The 18,551-nt window shown below is 38.9% G+C and overlaps 1 protein-coding gene across 3 annotated transcripts in view; it reads right to left on the reverse strand.

Moving 5' to 3' along the window:
- adgrb1a (adhesion G protein-coupled receptor B1a) overlaps positions 1 to 18,551 on the reverse strand; it is an 86,778-nt gene that overhangs the window by 45,235 nt on the left and 22,992 nt on the right. For all 3 annotated transcript variants that reach the window (XM_060869797.1, XM_060869796.1, XM_060869794.1), the window contains exons 2-4: positions 13,081 to 14,008; positions 2,020 to 2,175; positions 516 to 590 (exon numbers count right to left, since the gene is read on the reverse strand). In XM_060869797.1, coding sequence (XP_060725780.1) covers positions 516 to 590; positions 2,020 to 2,175; positions 13,081 to 13,804 — 955 coding nt within the window. In that variant the 5' untranslated portion in view covers positions 13,805 to 14,008. The remainder of the gene's footprint in view (positions 1 to 515; positions 591 to 2,019; positions 2,176 to 13,080; positions 14,009 to 18,551) is intronic.

The following is an 18,551-nucleotide window of genomic DNA, read 5'->3' on the forward strand; positions in this document are numbered from 1 at the left end:
ACTAGACTGTATTTCCTATTGGACAGAGCCGTGCGTGACTGTTAAACAGCATCTGCCATGCTTGGGACATAAACAGCGATGCTGTTTACTGGGGCTGTGCTCATTCCAAAAAGAAGAGTGCTTGGTTTTTTTTTTTTGCTCTGTTGCTTCACAATGGCACAGAGGTGTTGAGCAGATATTCTCAGTGTGTGTGTGTGTGTGTATTTGTGATCAGAAGAGTCTAAGTAATAAAAACGAATATTAGTATAATTATTTAATAATAAGAGAGGGAAGTGTGTTGGGCAGTTTTAGCATGCTGGTGTGTTGGAAGGCTGAGAAGGTGAGATGGAGTGAGCAGTGCATGTAGGATGAATGCAAACGTAGAACATGCGTGAATGGAACACATATATAAATGAAGACATTTATAGCAGACGACCCTGAATATGGAACTGTCAATTAACACATGATCTTTTTTTCACAATGAAGTGTGAGCCCCTTTCACACTGCTTCAGTCATAAACTCAAAACTCTCCTTACCAAGTTTGGTGTCCTCCAGCCCAGTGTATTTCAGCGTGCTTAAAACCTTCGCTTTAGATGAGTACTGGCTGTAGCCTAAACAACAGGTGCAGAAAAACATCAGTCCATCATTCTATCAAAGCTCTCACTCACTCACTCATTTTCTACCGCTTATCCGAACTATTCTCAGGTCACGGGGAGCCTGTGCCTATCTCAGGCGTTATTGGGCATCAAGGCAGGATACACCATGAACGGAGTGCCAACCCATCGCAGGGCATACACACTCTCATTCATTCACGCAATCACACACTCTGGACAATTTTCCAGAGATGCCAATCAACCTACCATGCATGTCTTTGGACCAGGAGAGGAAACTGGAGTACCCGGAGGAAACCCCCAAGGCACGGGGAGAACATGCAAACTCCACACACACAAGGCGGAGGTGGGAATCGAACCCCCAATCCTGGAGGTGTGAGGCGAACGTGCTAACCACTAAGCCACCGTGCCCTCTATCAAAGCTCACAATGGGAATACACAAGTACTCTTTTGTTTGTATAAAGAAGATACGGATGATCAAAGGATTCATCCAAAAGAAAGGCAAACAGAATGAGTAGATGGTGTGAGACTGTACGATTATGGCAGCATTTTAAGATTTCTATTTGTCACACTGTAGCAGATGATCCCAGTATAATTTTTGGCCGAAGTCAATAACAGACTGTGTGATGTGTTCTCTATGTCAGATTTTAAAATGCAGATCCTCTAACGATACCTGCATTTAAAATAAGTTACATTATCAATCAGCGTGATCTGGGCCTGTGTACAAACTCGGGGTTGCAGCAACAGATCGAGTGTTTGTTATAATATTGGTGCTACAACTTGAGAAAATACAAAGCAAAGTGTGAAAATTTGAGTTTGAAGTCATTTAAGGATGAGTAAAAGATAACAGCATGGAAAGACTATTTGATATGCGATAGCAATTCACTGCATTGGAGTTGTGCTATGTTGGCAGGTAACGTTTATCACAGTAACTGTGAGAAGTCACATGCTCAAATGTAAACGTTTCATTTTGCATAATGAGGTCAGTGACATTGGTGTCAATTCTCCGAACCTGCACCGTGGCCTAACAGATAGCTGAGTCAGACTCCACTTCTCATCACCATCTTAAAGATCAAGCACTGGCTGTTTAGAATCATTATGCACGCACATTCACACTTTAAAGTGACTTTTCTTCAGTTTCTTCATTGTTAAGTATACACTCATTTGCTCTCTCTCTTGATGTTAGCAAGACTTATTTTTCTGTATTGACTGTTCAGTTTTGAAGATCTCTGTGTTTTGCCTAGACCTCTTAATACTGTTAATACAGACCTGTGTCTGGTTTCTTGACTCTGCCTTTGCCTGATGTGTGAACATTTTGTCTTATCTTCTGCTATTTGTCTTATCTTCTGTGCAGTTATAAGGCATAATGTGACACATCCACATGTAGGTACACATATAACATGGAAAAAACACACTCAACGGAACTCACCAATGCAGGGTTGAGGGTTACAAGGACGGCCCTCTTCCAGTACTCCAGCACACAGGTACGCCTCCGGAGGTGACTGACATACACGTGTGCGTGTCTGAACACCACCCCCACACTCACTGCTACATTCTCCCCAGTTTGCCCAGCTATTCCAGCCTCCTGAGATACAACATACAAACACACACACACACACACACACACACACACACACACACACACACACACACAGAGAGAGAGAGACAATTAGCCGGCTACTGCAGTCTACCCAATTTTTTCACTACTAATTTCTATGAATTAAATTGCAGTGTCATTTAAAAGTCCCTGTCCAGCAGTGATGTCCCCTGTTCCGTGATCCCATTATGATAGCATAAGGATGTGAGAATGGGCCCATAAATACCAGTAGAATGTGACTCTGTGTCCTGTGCTCTCATGAATGTTTAATAGCAGACAGTGCCGCCTGTCTGCTCCCACAGGCCCCGACAAATATGTATTAATCTGCATGAATAGAACATGAAGCTGGCCAATGTTCTGGCACAGACAATTTTAATTACTCACAAATCAACTATGTGGGAGGACAGGAGCTGATATCATAATGCACCCTCAATGACTAAAGACAAAGAGAGAGAGAGAGAGAGAGAGAGAGAGAGAGAGAGAGAGAGAGAGAGAGAGAGAGAGAGAGAGAGAGAGAGAGAGAGAGAGAGAGAGAGAGAGAGAGAGAGAGAGAGAGAGAGAGAGAGAATGTTTTTTCTAATATAAATGCAAATTTAAATATTTTAGATAGGCCATAGGAGGGGTACAAGTATGATCTTAGATACTTCAGGAATACAGACATGTTAAGTCGTTAATGGCTCCTTAGGGGAAAAACCAAATACGTCGCCATATTAGCAGGTTTACAATTGGTGAGAATATTCTGTCACTTTATGTAAATGATTCTTGTGCTCTGACCCTTTAGGAAAACTGGCCTATGGCTGTTAAACATGCACTGACAAGCAGCATCGATATCTATTTGTTTGTGCAGATTGAGCGATTAAAGGCACACTGTTTACGCATGATGCTGGAATTGGTTTTGCTGCAGGCAAATTCACCTGCCAAACAACATAATTGATCCCAATCCATAAATGACCAGCTCTGAATGCACAACAAAACATCTAATCCATACAGCCAATGACAATTATGAGCCAAAAATGAACCCTGAAGACTTCCAGCTTCAGCCTGCTTAACCTCATCTGTGAGCCGCACCCACAATCAGATTGTTCCCTCGACCGATAATGCCGTAAGTAAACAGAATAAACAGCAAGCTCGGCCAATCCCTCGTGGATTAGGGGAATCGTTTTGAGGGCTGTCACATCTTCACAGGGGATGCTAATGAAGTAAAACCTGAGTGAAATAACCTTCAGCTTCCCTTTAGAATGATTTCAGGCTTATTTAAAACAAATGGGTCTTATGAATAGCAGAAGAGTGTTGGCCAATACGGTAGGGATGAGGAGAGGAAGGCTTTCTGTCAAATGAAAGCTCTCAGGAGAAATGAAAAAAAAAAAAAAACAAACTCTATTTGGAGATAAGATTCTCTCCTCCGGTGAAAAATGGTCTGCGAATATGAACTTTTTTTCGGCTCAGTAATCACACGCTCGGCATGAAAAGGGAGGAAGAATAATGTAATGTTTTTTTCTCACCCCAAGGACATTTTATTATGCCTTTAATAATTCACGGTGCTTCTCTTGCCCAATGGTCCTGCCTGTAAATTCAAGCTTTCTGTAGTAGTTTTTATCATCTTTAACTCGCATTGTTCTGTGTTTCTCTTTCCTCTGTGTGTTTGTCCATTGTCCGTGCTTTTCCTTGTTTATCCGCACCATATTGCAGGGACCATGTGGGTCATGCTGCTCATCATTTTGGCACTTTTGTCCTTTTGTGCTTATGTATGTGTCCGTCCTGCTCAAATGAGCCTCAAAGTCACCTCTGCTTCCCGTATGGTGTCTGGCAGAATCTGAGCTGAGGATCTGGTTACATATTGTTCTAGTATCTTCCATACTCATTCCTATATCATTCTGAAATCAATGGATTGTCCTGCCTTAGATGTTCTGCATAATAAGATCAAATGTTTATACATTCAGACAGTTTTTGTGAGTTGAGAAGTGAGAAGCAGAGGGAACAGTAGCAGATTCTCCAACTTACGGCTACTGCTGACACCCAGAGGACAGTCGCAGTCTACTGCACACGCACACCACACTCACATTCACACACACACACACACACACACACACACACACAATCGACTTAGAAAGAGCCAGCACACAAGTGGTTGAAAGAGAGAAAGGAGAAGGCGGTGAAGTGGGAGCAAGAAGCGCTATGATGGGAAAAGAAGAGAGGAACAGAATGAATCACAGATGCCTACGCTAGAGGAAACATAAAATAAATGCAAAATACATAATCGTTTGCATCACATACTTATATGAGTGATTTTATCCTTTTCTATAAAAATAGACAGGAAAATATCACGATGTTTCATTTTTTCCTCCCTCTGTTAAAGTAGTTAAATAAACCACATGTAGACTCCTTCAGGTGGTAAGAAGAGTGTTTTATTCCCCCCCACTATCTCTCTCTCTCTCTCTCTCTCTCTCTCTCTCTCTCTCTGTACTCTCTACTGGAAAAAGCTCATAGGTCTAATCCACTGTTTTCTCTGTGTGTGCCTGCGGTCTCTATCCTTCTCAAGATAAATATTTGAGCAGCTGCACCTGCACAATCGCATGTTGTCGATTAATCTCACTCCAGGGGGAGGAAGCAAATCTCAGTGTTGCTGCCATGTCTACATGTCTCCTTCTTGCTCTCTGACTTACGCCACAAATCTTGTAAACTTCATGTACAAACAATTGCCATTTTCAAGCAAAGAAGTTTCTTCCCTATCGCCCAGTAGCACAGAATCCGAGAAGGCTACGACGTGCGCCCTCTGAAACACATGAAGTTAAGACATTTTTTTCAGTTCATAGATCACCTGATCATAGTAGGCATCTGAAAGCTATTGGAACCTTCTCAAACTGCCTTCTTCCATATTAAAATCATTCTACCTGACAACAGAGAGAGTATTTTTCATGTCTTGGACATGGAAGGCTGTGAAACGGTCAAGATTACAAGTTGATAAATCTCCAGATAGAACAAATGCTGACATTAGGAGAGTTAACTGCATATGAAGACATTCTTTGGAACGAACAGATTACGAGTCATAAACAAATACAAACATGGACACAAATAAGAGGAACACTATTTTACTTTTATTTTACTGCAAGAATGATTTCTAAAATTCAAGATTAAAGGTCTATCATATGTGGGATGCAACAAAAGATGTGCCTGAGCAAGGGGTTTTAACTTTCATGTCCAAGTGAGCAAGTGGTCAGATATGAAACTTACAGGACAAACATAAAGAGGAGTTTCTGCTGGTCCTTAGCAACGTCCAGGTCAGACTTGGAGTGGTTTAACTTAAGCTATTTGCTACTATTAATAATATTGCAAGCAAGCACAAACAAAATGAATACTCAAGTGAACTCTAGTGTTTCCAGGGTCATTGAGGTTCATTTAGATGAAACAAACAGACAAACAAAGAGACAAACAAGCAATCAAACAATCATACTATATCTATAATCTATAATATAGATTTTTGGAGCACTAAACAGATAAAGTATCATTGCATCCACAATAATGCAACAATTGTCAGAACTATTACCAGAATACTTGGTTTGCTAAATAAACCAACAAAATACAATGCATTTTTTAGATCATTTATAAAACACCAGATTGCCTTAATTGCTCATTTCCTTGATTCTAATTTCCACATTACTATCATGGGTAAACTTAAAAGACATCACTCAATTTGCCTTTTTTTCCCCCACAAATGAAAAATGCATTTAGCTCACTTCCTAAGAGAGAGAGAGAGAGAGAGTAGATTATGATGCATATCAAGAAACACATTAGCAAGTGCAGTGATGGTGAATAAAAATGAGAATGGAGTCAAACGGATAAAGAATGCAATGGCAATAAATACATGTATTTGGTAGAGCGTTCTTTGGTTGCAGCTGTGGGTCAGGCAAGTCGACGTTTCAATTTGGAAGACGGATGCCTCTCCTCAGCAGAAATGAAAAGCAAAAAATCAGCTAAAAATCAAATGCACCTTCTCTAAAGGGATCAGATGAGACAGGGCAGAGATAAGCAACACAGTAACGAAGCTTTCTTGTTTGGGTCACATGCAGTGATCATCGGGGAAATACTTGGTCATCATCATCATCATCATCTCTGTTCATTACTATACACTGTGTATACAGTACAGTAGGTGCTGTAAGGGGCAAATGTACACACACTTACCCTTCCTGTCTACATAATAAAAGCAGAATCTTTAGGTGACTAGATCAACTGAAAAACAGCAGCATGTGATTAGGTGAAATTCAGTGCACTTAATCTTTCCTTGTTTCTGATTCGTTCCACACAGTGTGCACAGTCAATCATACTTGCTCCATTTAATTTCATATTGAAACGGCTACTAATTCAGGCATCAGTGAGAAAATCAGAACAGCTGGAATCCAAATTACTACACTGGCACTAAAGGGTTTAAAAACTGAACATCTAGTCTGCAAAGGCTGTCAAGTTCGTATAAAAATTCAAATGCACTATAATTTTATACTGTCAGAGACAGCATGGACTATTAATAGTGCTACACAATGCATTTACATCACCACAGATGGTAAACGTTGCCACTTTTTAAAGACAAAAAAGAACATTCGCTACTCGGAAACATCATAATATTCAGCTACTTTTTTCAGACATTTGTTATTAAGCTTTGTTTTAGCCTCTGTATCCGCCGCTGTCCTCTCTCTGGTTTGTTAATTGAGTATGTTCATTTGTTCCATGTTAGTCCTTAATTAACTTTTATATGCGTTCCCTGTTGTGTCAGTGTATCAAGTCCTGCTTTATGCATTATTGTTGTTGATTATCATCGATTTTCCATGTTTTTCTGGTTTTGGCCTTTGTTCCCATTTCTCATTTCTGATTATAGAAAATCCTTATGTAACTTTACCTAAATGTGTGTTTTAACCCATGCTATGAGCTTAAAAACAAATAAAGCATTCAAAGTTTGTGCAGAATCGCTATACTCTTTACTCATCTCACCCTCATTCAGGATTACATTTTTATTCATTCCTTTCCAGCACATAGTGAAGTGATATGCTTTCCTATATAAACAATATGCTCACACAATAGTATATAATATAATGGCATTGTAAAAATCCCCTTTTACTTGTGCTGCATGGCACTACGGGTTATTTAAAAATCAGCCGCAGGAAGAGTGAACGAGTAAGAATTGCTTGTTGTAAATAATTAGGCTTGTTCTTTCTTTTAGGCCATGCCCAACACAGGCATTTATTTATTTATTTATTATTTTTTTTAATAGCATTTGACAAATTATTAAGTGTGTGTGTGTGTGTGTGTGTGTGTGTAAAAGGTAATCATATAGCATGATATTAAGTATAAATAAAGGAAGTACCACACAATGTGTTGCCCTTGTGTCTAACTTGTAAACTAGTGTGTATCCTCTGTTCTATCCACTAGCAGTAAAGCAATTGTTCCTATGGAAACCACTCAGGCTCTGTTCCTATGTTTGCGAGTTGGAGTATAGGACATCCTACATGGCCATCTGTATGACCTTTTTGGGTAAGTGAAAAATTTAAACTCACAAATCACCCTGAACTCTCTCCCGTCACAGTTTCTCACTCCTCTTATCACGTTCTTTATTTTTATCTCACTCACTTTATTACATTTTCTTTGCCTCCCTCTATCTCTGTCCTAAAGCTCTTCAGCTGTAAGGATGTTTGTGCAAGTGTATGCGTGTGGGTTCCTGTGTGTGTGGAACATGTCTCCACCTCCAGAGCTATGACTCACACAGAGAAGCAGGCTGAGAGCCCACCTCCACACACACACACACACACACACACACACACACACACACACACACACACACACACACAGCTCTATGCTCTACTGCAGGTTGGTCTAGAAAAAGGGAGGAGACGTGATCATCGAGGAGTGCTCTCTAGGGCCTCTTTGGTGGAGCTCAGCCAGGGTAAAGTGTGAGTGTGTGTGTGTGTGTGTGTGTGTGTGTTTGTGTGTGTGTGTGTTTGTGTGTGTGTGTGTGTATTTGTGTGTGAGTGTGTGTATGAGGTGTGTGCGTGTTTGCATGTATGTGTGTGAGGTGTGTGAGGGCAGGTGGCTCACCCGACTTGGCTAACACCTGATCACACTGCCGATGATCAGAAGGAAAAACCCTGATAAATACAAAGACAATTTCACTTTATTCAGTCATTGTTTCTCAGGAACTGAGGATGTAATGGTGCAGGAGAAATTAAGTCTGGTTTAATCTTTAAATGTGCTGCCTAAACCAATTGTACAAACCCAGATTGATGCATTTACACTATGTTGTACAATGTGCCAGAATAGTTTAGAATGGGTAAAACCTAAAAATAAATAATATTTATAAAAGAAAAAAATATATATATTCAGCAATGTTGTGCTATCATTGTTTGTCTCACCCAGATCGTACAAAATGTGGTCCATAAATGCAACACAGATATTTTTTCAGGCACTAAAGTACATAAAACATATTCATTTTTAGAGTTATATTGTCATTCACACAGCATTCTGGACTCCGTGCCAGCTCTAGTGTACAATGACATTAATGATAAAAGGGCTATACCAAATGCTAAGAAAGTCTGAAATTCATGTAAATATTTCAAATATCCCCCCTTCCCTTATGATGTTGCCAGTAATGAAAATTTATGTATTTTATGAGAAAAAATTGCAAAATCTCAGCTCTCAGATGTTTGGACCTCATGGTGTATATATTATACTGATCAAAAGAACAAAAGAAAAATATGGGCTTATGTGTACAAACGTATAACAGTTTGCATAATGGATTTAATATCATAAGATATTAATTCAGCTATTACTCAAACTTCTCATTACATCTCAAAGGCCAATGAAGATGAGACATCTCAAAGGCCAATGAATTAAGTTCAGTCATATTGTACTTATATGAATTTATATACATTTCTTATGAAATAAACAAAATAATTTGAAAACTTGACATGATTTAGTAGGCTGTGAGGTGAATCGACACTACTGACCTGAAGTATGTATTTACTGGTCTGGTAGTGTGGTGCCCACTGAGCCTGTTAAAAAATCTTGTAAAAATAACCTTGGAAGGGTCATTTGTACCCCACTGCTTTTCCTGAGACCGATTAACAGGAATTGGATGTGCTTAGTAGCTAAATTGGCATTAAACTGTCACTGGACGATGCTATTGGAATTACAAGGTGACCTTTTCAAATGTTATGTTTATTTAGATAGGTCTTTGCTTCTAATGCCTTACCATTGATAATGCAATAACAAGAACATGGAAAAAAAAACACACTACAAAATACACTCTAAAAAATATCCCATGGAAGAGCATGACAGACTGAAGTGGAAAAATATGAGAGTGAGAATGAAAGCGTGATGCAGGAGTAGAGAGATGGAGGATAAACCATGAAAAGAGATGAACCGAATCACGAAAGAACTCAAATCCTTGCAGCATTCTTGAGCTGATCTCAGCGTGTTTTTCCAGCGTATTATCATCGATTCACTGATGAACATTGTGCTCTAACAGCAAGACAGACAACAAAAAAGTTTCCATTTGTTCCATATGATGACTATTTATAGCAGAAAATCAATAGCTTCCTTAGTAATACATGCAAAACCTATACAAAAACACACCTGGTTACTCACGCACATGCTCTGAACACACGGCTGGGTCTTTCTTTATTATCAGATGTAAAGAAGCAGCAGTAAAATTGCTTAATTAAAACATGAATATTTTATGAGCCCTGGGGTTGAGAGGAAGACCATGGAGAGAGAAAGTAAGCACTAAGGAATCATCCCTCAGAGAGAAAGAGAAAGTACGATAAAGAGAGAGCGAAAGAGAGAGAGAGGCTGTTCATCTAGCCGAGATAAGCACTGTGTTCATCACTCGTTGAAGACAGGCAGTTGAGCTGTCTATGCTGTGTGCTAAAGAAGGATGCCCCAGGTGGCCAAGCAGTCCCACAACACACCTCCACAAAGAGTGGTGCCCTCACAACAATTTTGAGACACCTACAGTATAACTGTCCAGATTTTGTGTGTCTGAGTGAGAGAGAGAGAGAGAGAGAGAGAGAGAGAGAGAGAGAGAGAGAGAGAGAGAGAGAGAGAGAGAGAGCGAGAGAGAGAGATGACAAAGTGTACAATAGCTCAGGATTCCAGACACTTTTTAAAAGAAAAATCCTCTTGCAGAGCTCAGCTGTATCAAGCTCAACCAGGTTCACCCTGCCTGGCAAAGACATTAACACAGTGCACATTTATCTTACTTTACTAAAACCTCCACAAAACATTTGACCAGAATACAGAAAAAGGTTTATCATCACCGCCTTGCGAAATGTGCTTTATTCCTCCGTAGCCACCCTGAACCCCGCAAACTCACTTTTTCTCCAATCAGTCTTTCCAGCATAGGCAATAATCTGTTTCTGCTCTGAGCTATTGAGTGTGTAATGAGTCTCCTCGTCCTCTATGACGCCTCTGAGCAATGGGTCACACTCAAACAACAGACACGCCTTTAGCATTTTAACGAGGAAAGTGCTCACTCACGCCCTGCTCTAATCTTTTTTTGTTTTTTACCTCTTTCTCCCGCCAAGCATTTTGGCTAGAGGGTTTAGCCCGGGCTCGACTGATTGGGCCGGCTTGAGACAGACAGCTTTCCATTAATTCTCTTGTGGGCGAGCACAGAGAGACAGAGCCCAGGGGGTTGCACTGTACTGATAAACCACCTGCTTGCCATAAGTCATTTGTTATTTCCTCTCTCGCTTGGCACTCTCTCAGCTCTCGTCTCCAAAAAAAATGGACCTTCATGCCACATTAATCAATTATTTATTCGTGCTATCTCCCTCTCTCTGTATCTGTCTATCTATCTCAGATGACATCCATTCATCCATCCATCCGTCCATACATCTATCCATCTAACCATCTAAGTGACCTTCTCCTTGTCACATACACATCATTTATCTTCCTTACACACAACAGAGAAATTTTTCTTCAAAAGTTTGACCTATGAAAATCATCTTTTTACATACTCTATGTGTACAGAGAAGTAAGAAGAAGAGGAGGGAGATTAGATAGCAAGCCACTTCATGAGGTCACAGAGGGCAGCAATCCTCTATGGTTCTGTATCTAGAAAGGATTGAGTTTCTAAGCTGCATCCACTCTCTGAGGAGAAATCAGAGCATAGCGAAAGATTTAGTGACCAGGCTTCTCTTCCCATCGTCAAATCCCTCAACACCATCCCTATCCCATATCAGTCTGGGAGGCTGCCTGCCAAAGAGATGCTCCCACAAGTCCACCTGATATCCTGATATCCCCAGCTGAGCCCCCCACAGGCAGCATGTGGCGCCAAGCAGCCAAGGTCACCCAGCCATGACACATCAGCCGAAATGTAAAACCACTATTTCTGCCCTCCTCTCTTTCTCTCTCTTTGTCTCACCTTCTCAGTCTTCCATACATCAATTATTATAGACAGTTTTAGCAAAGAGTAGAATATAATACGCTACGTTTTACCTACAGTTTGCCTCATTTGACATTGTATAGTGATTATAGGATGTCTCAAAGAAAATTGACAAATATAATGGAGAGTGTGTTAAAAAGTCTGAGCAAACAAATGAAAATCCTGCTATTTTGCATTATTATTTTTATTTAATATAAACCTTTTCAATGAAAAGTACTAGTTCAACTATTAGCAATACCTTGAAATGTAGAATTTTAGAAATGTTTCTATAAATTTCTACATGTTTGTCAATTGTCACTTTAATGCCAACATAGACTTATGATGGCATAAGCTTCCTAATGTTGTGCAAAACCTGACAATCCACGTAATGATAAATCATCTTTCATATAATCACAATACATCATAATGAGTGTCGTCTTTTAATGGAAGTTACAATTCTCAAAGAAAATTCCTGCTTGGCTTAGGTGATAAAAGCAGAGCTACAAAATACAGTTTGCTAATTATCCTACTATTAACCTTTGTAGTAATGATATCACAGAACCTTGCAATTTGAAATGGGCACCAAGAAAAACACTGTTTTCAGTCTTTTCTGTGAGCATCCTGACAGATTTATGGGCTTCCAAATAAGCTAGTATTTCTGTGGGTGTTCTGATAAATTGTCAATTTAACATGAACCAAAAGTGCTAATTAATTAACTTTGGCCACGTTATCTTAGGATAGCTTTACACCATGACACAACACACTTCAGAATGTTTTAATATTCATGTTCTGATCACAGTGTGTACAAAGATACAGTATTTGGCAATATTGTATTTTTGACCAATTCATTTCTTGTATTTGGTGCTGTATATGTCATCATCAAAACCGTTCTATTGACAGTAGCTGTTCAGTGAACCTTCACTTTTTATTTCATCTGTGAGCAGTTTCATACTTTCTGGTTAAGAATATATAGAACATGGTCAGGCATCAGTGGAATATTTATTCACCAGATGTGTCATCTGTATTCAACACTGGCACTCTCAGTCATTGTGCTGGAGATGAAGTGAGTCAAAACTGATACGGTGTATAATATGTTCACCATTTATGTTCAGAAAATAAAAGAAAAAGAGACAGCTTTGTTATGTCAGGCCCAATGCAACATTGGAATATCCTAACCGACTTCATGACCTAATGTACTAAGCGATTACTCAGCTTTTCATCATAAAACATATAATTAATACTATGAATTTTTTAAATAAATGTAACAAAAATAATAGGTATAATTGTTGCATGATGGATCAAAGTTGATTCATGGAAAGGTTCTGAGAGTTCATTAAGCAAACCTACAAACTCTCTTCATTTGTGAACATCATCCAAGAGAAAAAATGAGGTGTATAATAAGTGAAATTAATGTGCAGCAATATTTTACTGACAACAATGCCATGTTAATGAAAAAGAACTGCAGCCATTAGCTACCAACTCACCACTGGTATCTGTGTCAGATGGTGTTCCTTTCACAGTGGGATAACAGTTCTCTAGGTAGACTCCATCTCTGTAGCATCCATTACCCTCTATGTCATGCAGTGAAGTGTGCCCACACTGGCAGGGAATCTGCATGATGCCACAGGGCCGGTTAGAAGTGCTGTAAGTCAAGCAGTCCTCCAACCACTGGCACAGCATCTGGCAGGCTGCCATGCTGGGATTCCGCTTGCCCACAACCAAGTACTCCACCTTAAACTCCCCATTCCCCTCTTCTGGACCTGAGCCCCCTCTTGTTGAGCCTTTCCGAATCTGCAAGAATTGCTTCCCTGCTTCTAGAAAGGCCATGTGGGTAGAGGCATCGCACAGTTTCATTACTTCATCAAAGCTTTCCATGCCCAGGTAGGTACGTGTGGTCTCCAGGAAGGAGTCGTACTGGAAGGTGCGGTGCTGCCGGGGAACACAGTCTTCTGTAGGCTTGGTGACTTTGATGAAAATGGTGTATCGCCTTGGGTCTGGATTCTGCAGTGTCCAGGAGCAAGGGGCATTGGGAAAGGCAAACGAGGAAAAGAAGAAGCCAAAAAAGCGGTTCTGGACTAGTGTAGAGCAGGTGTCTGACTCTGGGCCAGAAGGTGCAGCGGTGAGACCACCCAGCCGCAACAGCAACAGGAGTGGGAGGAGCTGGAGTGAAAATAGACAGGTCCTCAGAACTTTGGATATCATGGTCATAAATGCTGTCCAATGGAAATCAGGGCTAAAGAGCAAACTCAGTTTCTCTTGCAACCCTGTCCTGAAGTCAACCTCCTCTTACAGATGATAAAGAAAAATCTTCTGAAGTGGGCCAAAGCCTGCTGTGCTTCTTGCTCAGGATGAGAATCAGCTTTGATTCACTGATCCAGATTGATGTTAATGATGCCTCAGGCCTTGACAGATCTGTAGGATCAGAGCATATAAGACAAGCCATGTGAATTAAGATGACAAGCAAGTCATGAAATTATCATTCAGTAAAAGACAAAACCCGAAATGTAATGGCTTGAAATAAATATGGGCATAGACAGAGATAAATACTCCACATTGTAATAAAGTATAATCTGACACACTATGGCATGGAAAAACAATAGAATTTTACAACATCTTTGTTGCTTATGACAAAAAACCCATTTCATTTGAGGCAGCTACTTTTCACAAAATGTCACCCACCTATATTTCATCAGTGAGCCTGATATTTTATCCAATTATAGAGCAATTAATTAAAAAAATTTTGAACACCTGCAGTCAATCATTACTGCACTACATTTGCCGCTTGGCAAAATGATCAATAGCCTCAATCTTAGCAGAATCATTAAGCTAAAAGCAAATGTACCAGCTCTTCACGCCTGTGTGTCACCACTCCCACTGACGATTCAATATCTCCAGCATAATATACTCGGTACAATAGCTAACAAACCATGGTACACGTAATGGAGGCTATTACTAGCAGTGAACATAGAAAAGGGCCAAACAGAAGGCATTTGAGCACACGGAAGCATGCTGCCAAAACAACTGTAAAGACCAAGGAGCCACTGCAATCACACACCATGTGGGATTCTATTCTGGATTAATCAGTGTTGGCAAAAAGCTCTATTTTACTCCTCTTTTTCTCTACTATGTGTTGAAATGAGTAAAGCCCATCTGCATTATCCAGCTGTGTATATATTTAAAAAGTCACGGTTTTTCAGCACAGAAGTAAAATGACTAAGCAATCAGAAATATTACTTGGTTGCCATTAAGGAAGTGAAACTTGGGACATGCCTGGAGGAATATGCACAAAGGAAATTATATTTGGCTATGTACTGTACAAAGGCAGTTGCCAAACCAGCACTGAGTAAGCAAAGCAGTGCTGAACCCACTTATCCATAAACACTTTTTTTTCGCAGATACCAGGCCATGATTCCCCTGGTAACAGAGGCAAATGTCCAGTGGCACGCACCCAGCATTAGGAAAGGGGGGTTGGGCTGAGCATCAACATAGCTGTTCGGCTTGTCTCATTTCCTGAGAAGCCATGGTTCCCAGGAGGCAGAGATCTGGCACTGAAGCATGACTTCTAGCACTCAGCATCACATGAATGCTCCCACACTGCCATGCGCTTCTCTGTGTTCTATGAATGTACTGTGGAGGCTTCGAGGTAAATGAGTGGGTGAGAGAAAACTACCTTGTGCTTTTCATGTGCAGCACAATATTAAAAAGACATCCCAACAGTATAGCTGCACTTACTCCTTTGAATCTTAGGCATAGCATAGCATTAGCATTGAGCATCTACAGGAGCAGACCTAACCTCCTAGGCATCAGTCAACTCTGTCAAAACAAACCAACAGCAATTAACGTGATACTTAGCTTATGGTTGAATCTACTTCTTTAGCCTCTGCAGCTTCATGAATCTCATTATGTCATGATCTCATAATGAAATAGGTAGGCTTTCACCACTAAATGATGCTTGTATTACCATGACACCAGGGTGTTTATCAGACAGTAGTGGCTTGCTAACAGCAGACATAGTACATCTATTCACTTAAGCCAATTCTCCATGTTTTGCATCAAACTGTGTAAGTGGATAGATGATCTCAAAGTTCGGTTACTGACTGATTAATGGGCCACATCAGTGTTGGGGAAATTACAGTATAAGATGCAAAGTAATATGTCTGTTTTGGCAGTAATATTTACAGAAAATGCTACTTTATGTTGAGAGCTTTATTTGGTTTTCAGTACAAGATTCTTGAGTATGGTACTGAATGGAGAATTTATATATAATGTAGTTGGCCTGAGTTTGAAATTTTGGATAAATAATATTTTATCATTTATTTATAATTGCCTTTTGCACAGTAAAAAATGTAAAAAAAAAATAATAATAAAATAAAATAAAAAAATAAAATAAAATAAAAAAAAAATATATATATATATATTATTCTCTACAGCACATTTTAGTTATGTGTAAATGTGTTATAATCCCATTACATATTACTCTCTATAGAAATATTATATACATTTTTCATGACAAAACAGAATTATATAGAATTCAAATAATAAAACATCTAAAGCTGAGACATACTTAGAATAAGATGATGTGAAAATTAAGTCAAAAATTATTGAAAAAATGAACTTTTATTGGATGACACTGGGTATTATTATGGAAACGTGTGATCATGGTCTTAATTCTAATCAGGCTTTCCAGTCACTCTCCATGGTGCTGAAAGCACATATTTCAACCACCACCCACATTATACTGACTAAAAACACAACTGAATGGATGAGTTTTACAATCAAACTTTTGATGCCAATATTACATTAATTTCAATAACACAAGATTGATTAGATACAATGTTTCCCATATTCCTACACATAACAATATATCTAGAATATAATAATTCTTGTATATAATTCTTGTAATTCTTGTAATGTATATAGTATAATTACAGTTCATGTTAGACAAATTATATGTATATGTGCCATTGCCTGTACATGTTCATTTGTGGTACTGATAAATGTGTGTTTGTCAATTTATGTCACTTACCTTGTATGTTAGATATAAACAGCACCATCACACCAAGAAAAATGCCCATGCATCACAGATCACATAAAGTACTGGTGAAAAAAATGCATTCTGATTCTAAACAAGCATATTCAATGCTGCTTGCCTTTCTAAGTCACCTCTTATAACTAACAGAGGGACAAATTCAGAGTCAGGCGCTTAATTGTTCAAAAATCCATGTCTCTATGCGTCCAAGGTTAATACTGGTTTAACAATATGGCTTCGATTCTTATTATTTGGCAGTTGAATAAAACTAAACTTGATCCAACACATCCTATTAATTTTTATTATTATATAAATAAATTATGCTATGTCCTCCATGTAAAACAAACAAACAAACAAACAAACAAACAAACAAACAAACAAAAACTTTCAATGGACAAAACAACAAAAACAAAACAACTGTTTAATGGTATCATAAATCTGTAACCAAGTGAACTGGTGTTCATTGATAGATACTTTAAATCTCTTTTGTATCTGTTATATCGCTCTGGATAATGCCTTCTGCCAAATGCCATAAATGTAAATGTAAATATGATTATATAATTAATAGATGATTAATTAAAGTGTGTACCTTAAACTTAAAACTCCATTTCCATGTTTTTTGGAGTCACGTTTTGTCTTTGTTGGCATGTGTTACTCTCAATGACTCTGCAGTTATGTATACAACGGCTGTGAAAAAATGAAGCTGTAACATTGTGGGATCAGGAGGCAGGTGGCATGTTGAGTCATACACATTCCCTGAATGTTAGTCACCACAGCTTTCTGTATCACTGTAATAAGATGACGCTCCTAGCCTGTCTCTGTGCTAACAATTACAACCAAATGTGATGTGAGGGTAAAAATACAGGAAATTTAATCACATCTTTATTAGTATCATAATTAGAGTAATTAATGTTGGACCAGAGCTCCTTTATTTAGCAGGTATGGAATTGTATAGATTGTGCTTATGGATTTTGTGAAGGTTTCATCAGTACTCACTTGCTAGTGCTTGCTGCTTACCTTAAAGCTGGCTGTTAGCCTTCACATAAAAAAACAACAGGAATCAAAGCCAGAAAGTCAGAAAGAGAGACAGGTAAGAGGGCGAGAAAACTAACATAACACGTGTGACTCGGGTATGCTCTCTCTCATTCATCACATTCCTTCCTCTAGTTGATACCATTCTTATTTTTTTTCTCCTTGCCAAATGAAAAGCAGCAATGACAACTCCAATGAACAAGGTTATTTGAGAAAACAGAAAGCAACAAGCAGCACATCCTCATTCAAGACTATTCATATTCTCCTCTATCTACACTCTAATGTCTATGACAACCAGCACGGGAGGCCTCACACGGCTCTGGAATTAAAGAGATAATTATCTGTCTCTGATGATGAATGTGTTTACTATGCTAAATGCCGGGCTTTTTCATCAGCTCAGAAACTCCTCTCGCTCTGAGGCAAACGACTGCAAAATGCATTATGATATGCTACCAACCACTTCATATCCCTGAGCCTTGGTTCTTAAGGGTCATGAACTTTGAGTGGTTACTTTCACCTTTCAAGGCATGATCCACAATTTATCATCCCAGTGAGTTCAGTGTTTTAATGGCTGTTGTAGAAAAAAAAATCCTCTAACAAACAAAAATTCAAAATTCTGTTTATTTAGATTTTATTCCTTTATATCTAATAAAACAAATCACACACAGCTAACATTGGCTAATGTCAGAAATTATACTAATGCACATTCTACTCATTATAGCTCAGCAGATGATGTATTGAGCAGTAATATTTCTCTAATTGAAAATCTATCTACAGATCAAAAGTCAATTAAGTGTGGCATTTTGTGAGACTGAGAAATCGGAGCATTATAAAAAATCATTATACATACATACATACGTATGTATATATATATATGTGTATTCAGAATGCTTA

The sequence above is a fragment of the Tachysurus vachellii genome, chromosome 5 (assembly GCF_030014155.1).
Source record: "Tachysurus vachellii isolate PV-2020 chromosome 5, HZAU_Pvac_v1, whole genome shotgun sequence".
Taxonomy (NCBI): domain Eukaryota; kingdom Metazoa; phylum Chordata; class Actinopteri; order Siluriformes; family Bagridae; genus Tachysurus; species Tachysurus vachellii.